We start from the raw sequence: 18,641 nt of genomic DNA, 5'->3' as shown, positions 1-18,641 counted from the left end.
TGCACAAAAAGCAGGGCAAATCCAACCCAGCCAATTACCGCCCCATCAGCCTACTCTCCATCATCAGTAAAGTGATGGAAGGGGTCATCAGCAGAGCTATCAAGCGGCACTTGCTTCGCAATAACCTACTGACTGATGCTCAGTGTGAGTTCCGTCAGAGCCACTCAGCCCCTGACATCATTACAGCCTTGGTTCAAATATGGACAAAAGAGATGAATTTCAGAGGTGAGGTGAGAATGACTGCTCTTGACATTAAGGCAGCATTTGACCGAGTGTGGCATCAAGGAGCCATTGTAAAATTGGAGTCAATGGGAATCAGGGGGAAAACTCTCCACTGGTTGGTGTCATATCTAGCACAAAGGAAGATGGTTGTTTTTATTGGAGGTCAATCATCTCAGTTCCAAGGCATCACTGCAGGAATTCCTCAGGGTAATACCCTAGGCCCAACCATCTTCAGCTACTTCATCCTTCACCTTCCTTCCAACACAAGGTCAGATGTGGGGATGTTCACTAATGATTGTGCATTGTTCAGCACTATTTGCAGCTCCCCAGATACTGAAGCAGTCCATGTCCAAATGCAGCAAGACCTGGGCAATATCCAGGCTTGGGCTAACAAGTGACAAGTCACATTTGTGCCGCACAAGTGCCAGGCAATAACCATCTCCAACAAGAGAGAATCTAACCATTGCCCTTGATGTTCAATGGCATTACCATCACTGAATCCCCCAATACCAACAGCCTGGGGGTTACCAATGACCAGAAACTGAACTGGATGATCCACATAAATACTCTGGCTACAAGAGCAGGTCAGAGGCTAGGAACCCTGTGGCGAGTAATTCACCTCTAGTCTCCCCGAAAGCCTGCCCACCAACTACAAGACACAACAGTGTGATGGAATACTCTCCACTTGTCTGGATGAGTGCAGCTCCAACAACACTTAGGAAGCTTGACACCATCCAGAACAAAGAAGCCCACTTGATTGGCGCCCATCCACAAACATTCATTCCCTCCATCACCAACTCAAAGTGGCAGCAGTGTGTACCATCTACAAGATGCACTGCAGGAACTCACCAAGCCTCCTTAGACAGCACCTTCCAAACTCATGACTACTACCCTCTAGAAGGACAAAGGCAGCGGACACATGGGAATACCACCGCCTGGAAGTTTGCCTCCAAGTCACTCATCATCCTGACTTGGAAATATATTCCTGTTCCTTCACTGTCGCTGGACCAAAAACTTGGAACTCCCTCTCTAACAGCATTGTGGGTGTACCTACACCACATCGAACGCAGCAGGTCACCACTACCTTCTCAAGGGCAATAAATGCTGGCCTAGCGAGCGATACCCACATTCCATGAATGAGTAAAAACAAACCCTGTGGTAGAATTTCTGGACGGCGGCCCCACCGGTGACTTCAGAAGTGTCCGGCCCATTCAAATCCCTTCTTCCTGTGACCTCAGCAGCTCCAGCTCCACAGGCTGAGGACAGTGCCATTGCCGCACAGCAGGAGCCCGAAAGCAGGTCTGGGCCCTCCAGGTCTCAGCCCTCCAGAGGATGCCTGCCAAGGTCATCACAGGCAGGGCACAGCAGTCAGCAGGCGGCCTCCACCTTTGTTGTGGATATCCGGAGAGCACCAAGACGTAGCAGGGGGGTTAGGAAAGTTAGGATGATGCAGTTTCACAACCCGGGCACGGGCTTTAATCACCTGTACATAATGTTCACTATTGTAAATAAACTTCCAAGAATGTCTCCCTGCCTATGGCTACTTGTTCTGACGAGCAGTGTTGTGTCACTCGGATGTGAAGCCTCTCTGCACAAAATAAAGGCCGGTGTCTCAGTCCAGGGTCTCTTCTCTGTGCTTTGAGCAGCTTTCAGGCTAAAGTAATGGTCCGGCCTCTCACTCCCTGGACATATTAGTGATCCCTGCACCTTGGCGGTGCTTGTTATTTCAACGCAGTCGTCGGCAACACTGGTTGTTGGTCATCTGCAGGAATGGAAGGCGGTGTCTATAGATCCTGGGTCAAGCTAGGCGCCGACCAACGACGGCTCGCTGTGGCTCTTCAACAGTGCGCGTGGGAGCCAAGCTGACCCTTCTTCCCGAGGGTGCTGCTCCTCCCTTTGAGCAACCAGGTGCCCCCATCGGTCTCTTCTCTGTACGCCATGTGGCGTACAGCTAGTTCATCAGGCTCCATGATCCTAATGTACTCCTCTTGCAGGGTGAAACAGAGAGACGCGTGGGTTAGCTTGGGTGTTCTAAGAAACTCTCTTGGTTAAATCTGAAGGCCCCTTAACACATCCCACTTGGATGGCCAGAGTTTAGTGTGCTACATGGCTGTCCAAAACCCCAACCACCTCTGCTCCGCTCCACCTGACCGTTTGGAGGCAGCCTTCCCCATTGGGCTGCACGCTGTGCTCTCAGCTCAGGCACAGGCATTCTCCTAACCCACACTGCAAGGCTGCACTGTTAGCTTGAAACATGGGGGAGACTGGTCCAAACCAGGATGATAACATTGCAAGAGGTTGTGAGCACCTCCAGCAGTAGCAGCTCCATGGCCAGCTTTAGTAAAGAGATTGTACAATGTGCCCAGTTGTCCAACTGTTCTGCAGTCCACTAAAATGCTCATTAGTTTGCAGTCTGTGCCCAAGAGATGAAAAGCTCTGCAGCACTTGGTAGCACCTGCACGCCTCTGCGTTGTTTGAGTGGGTGGATAAGCTAGAGGCCAGGCTGCATGCACATCAATCTGGCTGTGTCAACTGTCCCAGCTGCAGAGGAATGGTCACTTTATGCAAGGTTCTTCTAACGCACGGCTGCTTCCCTTCCCCCCACCCCGCACGTGCTTGTGCACTACCTCACTACCTTCCACCGCAGGGCAGCCCTTGCACCCCTTCCCCCCACAACGCACCTCAACTGCAGGGCAGCCCTTGCCCCCACACCTCCAACCCGTCTCAACCTTGAAGCCTAACAGGAGACCCGGGCGAGCACCGCGCAACGTTACTGTGTACTCACTTCCGGGTTCCCCTCAAAGTGCCAAGTACAAGCCTTATATATGCTGCCGTGAAACACGTTGGTGTTCAATTATGCTGACATGGGCGTACGATCCAACCTCGGCGGGGGGGGGGATGATTCCGGCACGCTGGCCTTATAATGATATGCAGGTGTATTACAATGAGGTTCCCAATGTCTGATGGCGGGAAACGTGGCCCACTATTGATGGATTGAGTGGACGATCGCAAACTGGTTTTTGTAAAACCAATTTTTGGCCTTCTCGCCATATTGTCTGCACAGGTCATGCACGCCCGATGCCAATGGGCACGGATGATTCCGCCCCAAGGGTCCATGCACTCATCCTATAGATTTGGGAGGAAAGACCACCCCCCCCCCCCCCACCCCCGATCCCCACGCCTCGACTTCAGGAATGTGACCATCTTCAAGCAAGGAGATAAATCATGCTGTTGAAACTATCGAGGTATTTCCATAGCAGGGAAAATGCTGACATACATCCTCCTGATTGACTGCTTCTTGTGACTGAGAAATCCTCCCAGAAAGACGGAGTGGATTTAGACCTTCCAGAGGAACCTCTTACACTGATTTTGTTGCCAGACTAATCAGAGAAAAATGTCAAGAACACCATCAGGAACTCTACATTGCATTCATGGATCTAACCAAAGCATTTGACTCAGTAAATCACGAGGCTCTGTGGATTGAGCCCCAAAGATCTGAATGTCTAAGAAACTTCATCATAATCTTGCAGCTGCTCCATGATGATATGGTTACAACTGGCTTGAGCGGGAGATCTGAAACAGATGCCTTCAAAATCTGGACCGTGGTCAAGCAAGGCTGTGTGATAGCTCCCATGCTATTTACAATCTACCTGACAGTGGCTATTCACTTCAAAAGATCAACTGCCCTCTGGTATAGGTATTAAATGCTGCCTAGATGGAAAGTTCTTTAACCTCAGTCACCTCCATGCCAAAACTAAACTAACCACCAAAGACACACATGATCTACGGTTTGTGGATGACAGCAGTGCCGTTGCCCACTCTGCACCAAATTTGTAAGCTACACTCAATCTCTTCAATTTGGCATACAAAAGACTTGGCTGCTCCTTGAGTGTTGTCAAAACAAAACTCATTTATCAACCCACACCTGGTCAGCCAAATAGTCCACTTCCCATACATATTGAAGGAGACACTCTGGAACATGTTGAACACCTCCCATACCTTGGCAGCCACCTCTCTCAAAAACCATCACTGACGAGGAGATCCAACATTGGATCAGTGGCACCAGCTCAACTTTCTACAAACTACAGGAGCAAGTGCTTGACAACAAGGTCCTGTGCAAGTCAACAAAAGTCATGGTATACAGGGCAGCTGATGTCACCCTACCCTTGCAGTGAGAATGGGACTGTGTATCAGCGACACATAACAGCACGAGAGAAATTCTATCAACAATGCCTCTGCTGCATCCTCCCGATTCAATGGAAGGACCATCGAGCAAGTGCTAGTCTACTTCTTGAAGCCAGCTTTACAAGAATTCTGGCAAAACTGAAAAATTAACTTCGATGGACTGTGTCCAGATGGCCGAAAACAGTCTCTCTCACCTGGTCCTGTTTTCGCAACTCTGAAATGGCCAGCATTTCGGGGGAGGGGTCTTATAAAACGCTTCAAAAATGCTCTGAAGCTCTCCTTGGTACACCACAGCATTGACACTAATGACTAAAAGGAGCTTGCTACAAATCGTTCAAAATGACAAAAACTTATCGAACAAACTGCATCATGCTTTGAGTCCAAAGGCCTCAAATGATGAGGCAGAACAGCAGCACTCCAGATCCCGTGAAGGTCCACCTCCATGTGCCCAAAGATCTGTGGGTCAAGAATCTGCCTATTCAGTCACATTAAAATCCATGGCAGACTCTCATGACTCTGAGTAGACATTATCCTCGAATCGAGTGACCCGACAATGATGTCAACAATATCCAACTCTTTATATTTGTGGAAAACCAGAAAATCCCCAACACACATCAGTAGCACATATCACAAACCACATCTTGACAATCCAAAGAAAACATTAATTTACCATTTTGTTTTGCTCTTCACCTCCTATCTATGCCACCACATTATCACAAGTAATTTAGAAGTCTCACATTGGCACTTCATCAAATGCTTTCTGAACAAATATATTACATTCACTGTAACCTAAGTCTGTATATTCAAATCTCCAATTATTCCATTCCATTAGTCAAGCTATTCATAAATGCACATTGTGGGTCCCTGATTGGCCTACACATTTCCAATATTCACTAATTTTATTCCTATTATTTGGAAGGACAGAATCTAATGGTGTGTTGCCCGGTGAAATTAACCAAAAGACATAATATGAACATTTTTACATACTCACCTTGGCACTTCGCTGAAATCTGTTGTTACAAAAAGAAGTATCCATATGCAAAAAACATCAAGTACTTTCGTATGTTCAACTTTATCAATATTGTAGTATCTTAAATCTAAAATAATTGAACCTACTGAGAATACTGCATATTGGTTCCATAATATGATATTAAGAGCCTTGAGAGGGTGCAATGGAGGGCAAGACGATACCACAGTTCAAGAAGTTAAGTTAAGCTATCAGGAAGGATCAATAAAATTTTGCTTGCTCTCACTGTAAAAGAATGAATTTGGAAGTAATGCAACAATAATTTTCAGAATCTTTAGATGATTGATAAAATTGATCCAAACAAACTGGTACTGCTTATTATAGTTCAAAAAATGAGAGGACATAATTTTTTAAAAAAGAACAATGGACTCAGGTAAAATCATATCACATGTTGAGGTCGATAACACATTAAATCAAAAGATATTTGGATGTATTGCTGAGAAATAGGCATTGAGGACTTTGTTGAGAAAACAGAATGTTGATCTTGGTCAAAAAGACTGGTTTTCTGGGCCTCATGCCTTTCGTCTGATCATAAAATACATGTCCTATGAACTTGTCAAAATGGAATAACCAATATTAAACAACAGAATCTTATAACTATTCCTTCACATTATGAGATATTGAGTCATAAGGCATTAAGTTCTTATGCACTCTAGTTCTCCAACGCAAGGTGAAAAAATAATCTTGGTATTTGAAGCTCCACCTTCAATGGAAGTACCAAAAAATGTTAATAACTTCAGTTTACAAAAGCATTTGAACAAAATGTCATGAAATAAAGTTGAAATGAAGATATATATTTTTGTCAGAATTAACAATTAAGAAGTAAAATGTATCAAAGTTCTCACAAGAAACATGTGGATAAGTTGAAAGCACATGGAATGGAAGAGAAAATTGCAAATTGGATATTCGATAATCTAGATAATTAGAAACATACGGTGAAATGTTCCCAAGTATTATTCCACAGTCGGTGACAAATTAATGGGGCAACATAGACATTAGCTTACTTTTTCTCAGGTTCCTTTTCATCTTTTTGTTTGGATCTTTGTCATCTCCCATACCATCTTCATATGGTCTCTTCAAAGGTGCTGAGAGTGGTCCTGCAAAAAAATCCTGAAGTGTTTTACTTCATTACACATCTTTAGGAGGAAGTTCTACATCAACAAAATTATTCATCTATGATTTGCACTGCAACACTATGAGTAGGGATATGAACTTAACATTCTTCTTTTAGATATGGTTTACTTGTGAGAAAAGTATCAACAGTACAAAAATAGGTATTTTATTTTAAATTATTTAAGGATCATTTTTGCAGTGACTGGTTTGGCATTCTGAAGGAATAATCTTGTACTTTTTCAAACTGCTGTGGTTGTTCAATGATGTACCAGGGTAAGTAGACCATTATAGTCAATCTATCCATGGTACTTACTGATGTTTGGTCATACAAAAACCGTAAGCAATGACGTGCTTAAAGTTCACTATCTCAAAAACCCCGTAAGACAACTCTAAGGCTTTATTTTGACATTAGAATTTGGACCATATTTCTATTTTTTTTTTAAGAGCATCCAACATACTTTGTGTAAAGTTACAACTGAATAATTAAAAAAAAACCACAAAAATAAAAATTTCCAATACTTTCTGTTGTTCTGAACTTGAGGTAACCTGGGAGGCTTGTTAACTAGGAGAGGATTCAAAGATTTAAGCAGTTATCAATTTGGAGAAGCTGCCAACAATCCTAAATAGCCTCTAATTTGCCTCGGAATCAATTTTGACCATTTGACTACTGAGCAAAGCAAACAGATGATCAGCTAATGCAAAAATGATCAAGCACTGGATACAGTGCTCAAAACATTAACTCTGCTCTCTCTCTACAGATGTTGCCAGGCTAGCTGAGCTTTTCCAACACTTTTTGTTTTTATTTCAGATCTCCAGCATCTGCAGTATTTTGCTTTAAGCACTGGATACCTATTGAAACATATGAGATTCTGAGGGGCTTGACGGGATAGGTGCTGAAAGAATCTTTCCCCTTGTGGGGGAATCTAGAACTTGGTTTCAAAATAAAGGGTCTCCCATTTAAGATAGAGGTGAGGAATTTCTTCTCTCAAGAGGGCTGTGAGTGTGTGCAAGTATCTTTCACAGAGAGCAGTAGAGGTTGGGCCATTGAATATATTCAAGGCTGAGTTAGACAGATTTTTGATTGACAAGGCAATGAAGGGTTATGGGGAGCAGGCAGGAAAGTGGAGCTAAGGCCACAATCAGGACAGGCACAATCTTACTAAATGGTGGAAGAGGCTCGGGGGGGCCAAAAAACCTACTTCTGCTCCTGTTCATGCTCTTATACAACATACTGAGCAAATGTAAGTACATTTAAAGGGGTAACTTGACATTGGTGCCTGGTAGGAGCTTGCCGCTAACCATGCCATATGGTGGTGTCTCATCTAAAAAGCCACAAGAGTCGGAAACTGACTGCATAAACTTTGCCGTGGTGAAGCAACAAAAAAAGCCAAAGGAGAACAGAACACTGGATCAAGAATCTCCTTTCCTAGGGGCAACTCTTGTCCTCTCTGCCCAAAGACTTGTGACTCCAGAATCAGCCTGCTGAATCACCTGAAGACAGACAAATCATGAAGCTTGGCAAGCACCATCCTCATTTCGAGGCACTGACAAAAATGGCTTTTCTGAAAGTGATAAAACATTTTTTTCCCGCAAAACAGTTGTCCAAATTTTGGTTGGTTGGATACTGCAAGTCTCACCAGCCTTATGCCACACACCTTCAATACCCAAAGGCCAAGAGGGTGTGCTGGAGGCCTGTCTCCACAGAGCCAAAACTCATCTCTATGCACTCAGCAGCAAGCTTTAGAGTTTTGCAATGTGCTCAGCATCCTTTACAGTCCTTGGTTCCAGTAAGTACCATGATCAAAACTGGAATATCCATCAATAGCCAAGCATTAAATTTCAGTTTCATATAACTATGGAAAGAGTCTGAGGCTAATACTTCTAATGTCCAGCTCTTACTGAATATTCCAGGTGCGGCAAGCAATTAGAAAGGCAAGTAACATGTTAGCTATCATTGCAAGGAGATTGGAGTACAAAAATAGAAGTCATGCTACAATCGTACAAGGTTTTGGTGAGACGAGCCCTGCAGCACATACATAGTTCAGGTCTCCATTTCTAAGGAAGGTTATGGCTGCCTTGGTGTGGTACAGCGAAGATTCACTAGATTTGTTCCTGGGATGAGAGGCTGAGTAAATTGGGCCTACATTCTTTAAGAATGAGAGGTGATCTCCAGGCATCCAGCAACGGTGATGTCATCAAGCCAGGTTAGCAACCAATCACTCTGAAGTATTCTCACAGACAACAAATCAAGGAGTAAAATGTACCAATTTTTCACTTAATTAAAATTCTACAGAAAGCCAAATAAACGAGTAGGTCATATACATGGGATTGAGGTAGAACTTAGCATATCCAAATTTTTTTTAAGGTGAATTTTTATCATAATAGAGGAATATGACATTTCACAAATATTAAATTAGTCTCTCAGGTCAATGAGGCCATTCAGCAGTAATTATGAGTCTAGTACACTGTTAAAAGTAAAGTTACACTTCATTGAGCAAGGTGCAACTTTTCAAGGGATTTTCTGGCGAGACTAATAGCATAAAAAAGCAATTTTTAATCAGTTCAGTGATTTCTACTTGACAGCGATGTGGGAGGACGTCAACAGTGCATCCCCAGGTGGAAGTGTAGAATCATTGACTGCACCCTCTGGTTTCCCCATTTAACTGAGGTGTGCGGATTCCAGATGTTGTCAATTTCAGAGGAGAAATGATGGCGAATGCTAATAGTTTTGCCATTATTACTACAGGCCACTGTGTCAAATTCGATCTTAAAAATTTGATCATCTACCTACCATCTCGCTCACCCAGTGACCTGGACCATTTTTGAAGGGAGGATCTTGTTGATGGAAGTGGGTCCATCTCCAGTACTTTGTAGATCTGACCAAAGGCCATGAGTCTAAGTGCATGCTGTAAGCACAAGATCTATAGATAAATAAATTACAACTTCATACATATAAGCAAGTTATTTTAGACTGGGTTTTGTGCTAACTGACATGGAAGAGGTTCATAAATGGGCTAGCAAGTTTATCCAGGGAGTAAACAGAGCAATAAAGGCAAGGAAGGGTCCAAATTCGATGCTGCAGTCGGGCAATCATAATTAGGGAAAAAACTGCTAGGATTTTTGCTTCTGATTGATATTCAGCAACTTCTGCTGGAAGCATGCATGTGTGGATGGGCAAGGGCAGTATCAAGTTCAGCTTTAACATCCACCATGTTTGAACAGCTTGCCAAAGCTCCATGTCTGAGAATGATGACAAATAGATGTGGGACTAAAGGAGGACATAATCTAGCAATGACATCTTCAAAGGTGTAATTAATGTCACTACCACCCAATTAGTAAATTGTAGGAACTTCCCACAAGATGCTCCACACAGTATGTTTCCAATCTCAGCCAGGCTATATATGCAGGTTTAGTAGCAGCAGCAAGTTCAGTTCACAAATTGTGGTCCTTTTGTTTACTTCCAAGAGCCCTAATGGTAAAAGGGTCTAGACATGTTTCAGTAGTTCGTTCTCTAGTACTAGGAACAAGAAAGCCCCAACAATTTGGGGAAAAGAAGAAATACTTTTAGGGTCAATCAAAAACTAACTCATTATCTAATCATGTTCTATCATATTTATTCCACATTACATAGAATCCACAGCACAGAAACAGACTATTTGACCTAACTGATTCATGCTAGTATTTATGTTTCACACGACCCTTCCATTTCCACTAATCTTCATTTAATCCTATCAACATTCCTTCCCTCATGTTCTTATCTACCTTAAATGCATCTACGATATTCGCCACAACTATAACTTGTGGTAGCGAGTTTCACATTCTCACCACTCCCTGGGAAGTTACTCCTGAATTCTTTATTAGATTCATTAGTGACTCATATTTATGACCCCTGGTTTTAGGTTCCCCATAAGTGGAAACATCTTCTCCCCAAGTATAGATATGTAACTATTATACGTACACACTACAACTGATTATTTTTAAAATAAATCCTCTGATTTATATGAAAAGCTTTCATAATTATTACCTTCTAAACCGGTGGCTAACAAGGTATAAAATTACCACTAAATTAGGAAGTAAATTCACTGCTGCGTTCAACTTACATAATTATATAAAAACAATTACTGCTTACGGGTATAGATAATCTGAATGTACCCATTTTCAAAAAGAAGCCAATGTTTCAAGATGGGAAGAACATTTCTCAGATTTCCCACAACATTATTTTACCTTGAGAAAGGTTTCAATGATCATGATCATGATTATCAACCATACCTGGGCACTATGAGTAATGTTGTCCATTTCCTGTGGAGTCATCGAGTTCAATACATCAGTTAGGTCTTTTTCACAAGGATCATGCAACCCTGGACCACCTGCATAGAAAACAGACAAACAGTTTGCATTTCAAGCAGTTGACATTTAGCACAATCAATTTTCTATATCAAAGCACAATGTGTAGTAAATGTGGCAAGCAACTAGTTATTAGCTATTCCAACAAAATGACCATATTTTCATTTGCGATTTATCCATGGCAATTTATGTATCCTAGCTGATTTTTGATCAATTCCATACTGGAGTTTGGCCGAACTATTAATCTAGAACTTTTATATGAAAACAGAAAACCATACTTTATTATCTATCCTATTTAAATTATTATAGAACTTTTGAGCATGGAAAAACAATGCTAAACTACTAAATACTAATATTAGTAATCTATTTCAATATATTTATTAAATGTTAATTGAGACTCTTACCAGGTAGCAGAATCCCTGACGCCAAGCACTCCATTACACGCCTCAAGGCTTCACCAGCCCCTAATGGTCTATTACTAGTACCTATGGCTTTTTCACAAATAAGCTCTAGGGGCTAAACGTAATAAGGAACAAGAAATCAGTCACATCCAACAACATGTTATGGGGAAGATTTTTTTAAACAAAATCACACCCTTAGATTAGAAGAAAGGTGTTCAAGCTTATTTCCAAATAATTGCAATCCCAAGTTCTTTTCACACCAGCTTAGTTCAAGTTCACCTGGTCAGTACCAAGAGATAAATTTAATTAGTATTTGGCCATGATAAATCCTTCACAATACTACATGAAAAAAGCTATACTTGATATCAGACCACTACTTTTAATTAAATCCATGGTTTAAACAAATTCATGTTCGCTTTCTGCACATTTAGAAATCTGTACGTCATTCCTTCTGTTTTCTGAATTTGTCTTCTTTTGAAATAGAGTCGTGAAGTATTTAAAGGTAGAAGCTTCTATGTGTTTAGACTATTAGGTTTGACAAGGGAACATTCTATATTTAAACTTACCCATCCTTTCAATGGTCCCCATGTGGGTACTCTGTTGCATAAATCACGCAGAATACGAATCACAATTACACATGACTTTAATCCATTTGCCCTCGCCTAAAACATACAGAAGTGTTGTGATACGTCATCTGCTTAGCAGAGATGTAAAGTACATAGAACCTCGGCATTTCTCAGTAAAATTAAATTAAATTATCATGCAAACAGAAAGAAACTTTTACAGAGAAGAAAATCCATCGCTAGAATGACCGATTTCAAGTGCAAGCAAGAAGCACAAATGTTTAACGATTGCTTTTGTAGCCTCATGATAACTAGTAAAAGAAAACTATCTACCTACTGTAGTATACCGACTGACAACTGACTTAAACTGTGCGCAGAGTACCAAAGCTACAAAGAGCAAATGAATAGCATTAGGTGTTTTAATATAACAAATAGTTTTAACATTAAAACCTCATAAGGCTACAACAACAATAAGGTAAGAACAAGTAGCCAACCTGAAACCATTTGGCGTGTCGCAGAGACGCCAAGGCGTTTAGGCATTTCTGCCTGTCCAATAAGTCCGCCGGGTCTTTCATCGCAAAATTTTCTACTGGTGAATGGAATAAGAAGACAGATACAGTTTGACCAAGGGGTTTCTGTCATTCAGTACTAGGGAGTGGCAGCATCCTAGGCAAACAAGGCTCCCAGAAATTTTAATGGTTTAATAGTGCATTGTGGTTACTACAACAGCCATTTACAGTAACGTGAACATGTGAGACAGAAGCAAAAGGCATTCATTCGGGATACGAATCAATGGCATATCAACTGCAGAGTATATGGTTCTGAGTCTTATTTAAAATGCAGAACACAACAGATTATATACCACACAGCAGATACTTTTGTTGACTGTTAGCCAGGCCCTAATTTCTGGTTTCTTGGGTAGTTCTAAAAATAAAATAACGAATTGTTATTAGAAGAAAAACACGACCTACTTCCAAACTTTTGAGTCTTTCAGTCTGCATTTCCCTCCACAATGATTCCAGCTTTTGCAAATCAAAATCACAAGAGTTCACACTATCATATAAAAATGCTACTTCAGTTTCATGATTCTGCCTTAATGTCGCAACACAGCATTAATATTTAGGACCCAGGAAGCCAGAAATTAACTATGTATGGCCTTATCATTTTAATGCCTTGTGCAAGTGCCACTTGTTGAAGTTACTGTTTTCTGAGAAATTGTTGCCAAAACTGTCAGTTGGGTTTAGATTAAATTAGAAATAAACTGCCGGTAGGCACTTGCAACAAAAGGTGTTAAAATGTAACAGAAACTCAATATGGCAGTTAACCCCTACTGAAATTTGCAAAAACATAATAATTCCAAATATTTTCAACAGCTGGAGTTTTCTGCCTTTTAAAGCAACAAAAACATCTGCTATAAAGTACAATATTTCTTACACAAGGGATACAAAGATAAACTGCTGTAGATGGGTGGTTAATAGTCTAAAACATTGGATTAGACAGCATAAAGGATGACTGTCTGCAGGGGCAACTTTTTTCCAGTCACACAATTCTGTATTAAAACATATCAAATTGCAAAACCTCACTCACTTCATCATCATGCAGTCGTGTCCTAATTTTTTTTCAAAAAAAAAGGCACATTAACATTTTTAAATATAGCTTCATTCTGTTTTGATGTCCACGGGCTATGGTTAATCTTAACATTGCTCCTACTGTAAAATTTTGATTTGTTTAAAGGTTCTTGCAATCCAAGATTTATTGCATTAAATTGCATTCTAAAAACTTATATAAACATACAACAATACATTCTTTTTGCAGTCAGTCATCTTTTACATGCAAGTTCTACAGAAAAAAAGATAAGGATAGGGGACAAAGAGCAGGCAGTGAATGGGATAGACTTGCACCAAAGTCCCTTTTAAAACAGTCATGTATTCACTTCATGCCCTGTACAATTTCTGAGTTTGAAATTAATGCAGGCTTCCAACATGTTAATTTTACCATCAAGTATAAATAAGCAATGCTCCACAGCATGTGGTGATTGCAAATTATACAACTCCCTGCAATTTACACAGAATCAATAACTGATTCAGAATGTATGATAGAAAGTTCAAAGTATCCATTTAGGCACAGAAAATTCTGCCTATTGCCAACGCAAAGTTTATTGACACCCAAACTATACTTCAAGCAATGTGAAACCAATCAACATCTCAAGAGGTCTTGATACTGGAATTTTATAAACTGCATAAATTTTACGTTACTGGTAGAATTTTAAAATCTTAGGGAAGAAATCAAAGCAATGGTAACATGGTTAATGCAACAGCTAACTGAGAAACTAACTTAAAATTATTCTCCAATTCTGTTGTTGTCAATACATTAATTTCAAACCTATAATTGTAAGTCACATGGTAGTAGGTGTCAACAACCTGCTTATCTCAACTTTTCAAAATATGCAATGGCACAAGCAACTTTCAAGTTTTCCTCCACCCCTAGACAGCAGGGCATGAACGTACATGAATCATTCATTTAAGACAAAATGTAAACAGCTGAGTAAGTTCCCTTCAGCCCATATTGCTCTGGATGCTGATTAGTGACTGTATAGCATACTGTGTGGCAGGAAATTTTGGATGGTATTAACTTTGGCAACTAATGTGTACTTAAATCAGTTGGTTATTACTAATGGAGTTTATCTGAAAATTCCTTCTGAGTTTCTAAGCATACATCATTTCATGCCATAATTTCTTGCTGAACAGTAGTAAAATTACTGAAGGGACTTGTAGCAAGTCTAGAAATGGGGAGAACAGCAACAGGGAGTCCCCTCCTGCCCAGGTGGGCACAGCTGCCTCCATTCCCATGACAGAGAGCGGCCAGTTGGTCAAAGGTCTGACATTGTCCAGTAAGGCTCAACAAACTATCACTGACACGCTTTGGAGACTAAACCGAAAAAAGAAAAAAAAATCCTACAAGTAAACAATAAAACAAATTAACACACTACTTTATTCTTACCAGCTATTTGCCTTTCCCATTCACAGTGCTGTTATAAGTTCCATGTATTTTAAATCAATGTACTCAAGGCACACTTGAAGATTAATAACAACAACATATGACTGAATATCGAACGCCCTTTGTGGTTCAAAGTCCTATTCTTGTAATCTACACAAGTTACAAGAACAGCGTATGTGGATTTTTTAAAAAAAAATTAGAATCGGAAAACGTGGTGAGTGCTTAACTAATTAAACCTCAGAGTCTTAAGATGTTGTTTATCATAACAAATACTGTTTAAGCATAGACATTTTACAAATCTTGCTATTGGTGGTTAGAACTATAAACACAGCTGCCTGGGTTAAGTGTGCTGTGACGCTCATACCATTGTGAACTTTTAAGATTCAAACAATACACAAACATTAAATGCAAGTTGTACCCTCTCCAAACATACATCTGGAATCTATAATTCTTGGTTTTACATTTTTGAATACTTATAAACTGAAATGCATTGCTGCTGCATTTAAGTATACTGTTTACTTTTTGCAATACTGAGATGGGGCAATATTGACACTATATAAATGATTAAAAATGCAGCAAGTCTTACATTTACATGGTCAGAACGTGTTCTGTGAATGTGCAGTAGACAGGTAATTAAATACAAAATATCATGGAGCAGTACATCTTTTATATGTGGAATACTCAACTTTTACTTAAGACTGCTGTATTTCAATATCATGTATTCATAGCTTTCATTCTAATTTTGACATTCCGAACAGATTAAGAACTATTTTTAAAACTCTGGAGAAGCAACCCTTTGATTTTTGTTTTTTTTTTAAAAAGGGGAAATTGTATGCTTTGCTGTAAGTGACCACTAAAGCTGCGAAATTTATTTTCAAGGTGTGTTCAAACCTGCTCTGCAAGACCACAGAAGTCTTGCAAGCAAGCAACAGCATAAAAAAAACTGTAACATGTATCTGAAAAACGCTGATCAATATACCTCCATCTTCTTTCTTTTCCATTTCATCTCTCACCACTGGCGAACTCAGGATAATCTTCAGTGTCAACTTGGGTTCTTTTGTATTTTGAACAGTGATAGCTGCTTCTTCCACACATTTCTCAACTTCATACTTTTCTTCTGAAAGTTTCTAAAGGTATTAAAATTTAAAGATACAGACAAACCAAATTTTAATCTAAAGAAACCAAAGATGGCCCTTCATATTTACATATCTCAAAACAGATTACTCATACATTAGCACTTTGTGGGTGAAAGTTTGCTTCTGCAACACCGACAAAACAATAACATATTGCATCCCGTCAGCACAAAAATAAACCACACTACTAATGAAATAAATCGCCTCCAAGTTGCAAATGTACAGCTTTACTAATCCATTTTGAAAATCTATTACTAGCCACTTATTGCTCACTCAGTGCAAAATATTAATTCCACAATGTATAAATAACAATGTTAATTCATCTTCCAAGAATTGTTTGATTCAGTACTGCCTAGAACTTGATTATTATAGTCATTATAATGTACTGCTAATAATTCCATGCAATGCTTGTTTCTTCTAAAAACAGTTCAAATAGTTTATTTAATAAGCATAAAAATACCCAAATACATTCCTAGAGGGATATCGCTTTCAATTCAAATTACTTGGTGAAAACCTGATGTTATATTTCACTGGTTACTCTAAGGCAGTTCAATGGCAGGATGGTGTCAAGTTGCCAACCATGGTTCTTTTCAAAGAAAAGCATGATGACGGCTTTTAACTGAACAGTATAGTTAAACAGATAGATAGATGATTTTCCTCTAAGCTAAGAATTAGAATAACAAATTTCATGAACATCAAGTTACGCTTACTGATTGAAGAGACAGCTTCATAAATGGGCTTATAAAGGCAGCTTGCTCTATATAAAAAACCCAGTTTATTGAATCAATCACAATTACATTTTGCTGAAGGATGTCAGTTAGCTTTAAGATTTTCAAGCTCACAAACACCGTGAGCAAAAGAGGAGTTCAAGTTCTTTTATTTAAAGGGTGGCAGTCAATATTATGGGGTTGCAAATATGTAAAAAAAAAAATCAAACTCTGGTAATATCAAAATAAACTTGAAAATAAGACTGAGATTAAGGACATGGATAATGGTAATGAAAATATTTTTCTGGTGTGTAGTTTACAGAATGAACTCCTGCCGGGAACATTTTTAAAGACAGCAATGAGATAGCTGGAAGACAAGGGAACCCTGACATGTCATCAATTAATAAACAGATCTCCCTGTGCACTTCTATTTGAGCAATGGCCCATTTAATTCATATTTGGACACTGATTGGATTTTGTTTTATTTGTTCAAATCTAGATAGTAGCTTTCTTTTACGCACTATGTTATGTAATTGACAATTATGTGTGGAGCTTGACAAGCCATTTACATAATCTTCTCTCCTGGTTAGGCCACAAGAAAAGTACTGTGTCCAGCTCTGGTCACCGCACTTTAGGAAGGAAATGAGAGGGCACAGAGGAGATTTACCAGAATGGTTCCAGGGATTAGGGATATTAGCTACGATGTTACTTTGGAGAAACTGGGACCGAGGGAAGATTTGATAGACGTGTACAAGGTTATGACAGGTTTAGATAAGGTAGATAAAGAAAAGTTGCACCCATTAGCTAATGGTACAAGCACTAGGGGACAGGTTTAAGATTTTGGACAAGGAATGCAGGAGGGATGTGAGGGAGAACTGTTTTTTATGCAGCATGTGGTAATAACCTATAACTCGCTGACTATGAGGGTGGTGGAAGGGGAGATGATGAATGATTTCAGAAAGGAAATTGGATGAGAAATAAATTTACAGGGAACAGGGAGGGGTAATGGGACCGACTGACTACAGAGAGCTGGCATGGGCTCGGAGGGCTGAATAGCCTCCTTCTGTGCTGCAATGACTCTATGGGCAGAATTTTGCCCTTGGTGGGCGTGCGGGCCCCACCGGCGGGCGGACAGCCGACCCCCACCACTGAAACGGGGCCCGCCGCCATTTTGAGTGGGCGGGCCAATTAAGGCCCACCCAGCGGCCTGCCCGACAGGAAGCGCTGTGCACTTCCTGTGCGGGGGTGGGGGAGAGGGGGGAGGGAATCCCCAGCTGTCAAAGTGAAAGAGTGCACTGCTTCCTGAGGCAAAGTGCTGTCTCAGGAGATTACTGACAGCGTACAGAAATTAAAATATTATTAACATGTCCCCCTCATGTGACAATGTCACACGAGATGGGACATGTTAATAAATATCACACTACATTTATTAAAGTTTTTAAAAAGGAACATGAAACCTCATCCCGCCAGTGGATGTGGTTTCATGTATTATCAGAAGTCCTTAAGGTTGGACGGGCAAGGTTTTTTAACAATTTTAATTAGCCTGTCAATGGCCTTAATTGACCATGGACATGTCGGTGGGCGCACAGCTAATTTCACTGTCCGCCTGCCTTCCTGAAAATTTAAAGGGACCGGGATGACGTCGGGGGTTCCTCCCGACGTCATCCCGTGTCATCTTCCCGTTAGCGAGCGAGCCCCGCCCCCAAATCGCCGACGGGAAAATCCTGGCCTATGACTCCTGAATAAGAAAATTTTAAAAATTGAATACAAAGCAGCGGGGCACATTTTGAGAGGAATAGAATTTAAATCAGGGATGTTGCGTCAAGCTTATATAGAACTTTGGTTAGAACAAACGGAGTACTGTGAACAATTCTGGTCTCCGCATTACAAGAAGAACTTAGAGGCATTGGTGAAGGTACAACAGATTTAAAACGATGATACCACAACTG

The 18,641-nt window shown here is 40.5% G+C and overlaps 1 protein-coding gene across 4 annotated transcripts in view; it reads right to left on the bottom strand.

Annotated features, from left to right (window-relative positions):
• Positions 1-18,641, bottom strand: part of LOC121280928 (spermatid perinuclear RNA binding protein) — a 182,726-nt gene that overhangs the window by 46,745 nt on the left and 117,340 nt on the right. For all 4 annotated transcript variants that reach the window (XM_041193356.1, XM_041193359.1, XM_041193358.1 and 1 more), the window contains 7 exons: positions 15,832-15,979; positions 12,350-12,444; positions 11,859-11,954; positions 11,296-11,407; positions 10,817-10,914; positions 9,339-9,453; positions 6,439-6,531 (listed from right to left, as the gene is read on the bottom strand). In XM_041193356.1, coding sequence (XP_041049290.1) covers positions 6,439-6,531; positions 9,339-9,453; positions 10,817-10,914; positions 11,296-11,407; positions 11,859-11,954; positions 12,350-12,444; positions 15,832-15,979 — 757 coding nt within the window. The remainder of the gene's footprint in view (positions 1-6,438; positions 6,532-9,338; positions 9,454-10,816; positions 10,915-11,295; positions 11,408-11,858; positions 11,955-12,349; positions 12,445-15,831; positions 15,980-18,641) is intronic.

The sequence above is a fragment of the Carcharodon carcharias genome, chromosome 8, assembly GCF_017639515.1.
Source record: "Carcharodon carcharias isolate sCarCar2 chromosome 8, sCarCar2.pri, whole genome shotgun sequence".
NCBI lineage: Eukaryota > Metazoa > Chordata > Chondrichthyes > Lamniformes > Lamnidae > Carcharodon > Carcharodon carcharias.
Note: the sequence above shows the minus strand (reverse complement) of the source record. Positions and strands in the feature narration are given on the sequence as shown.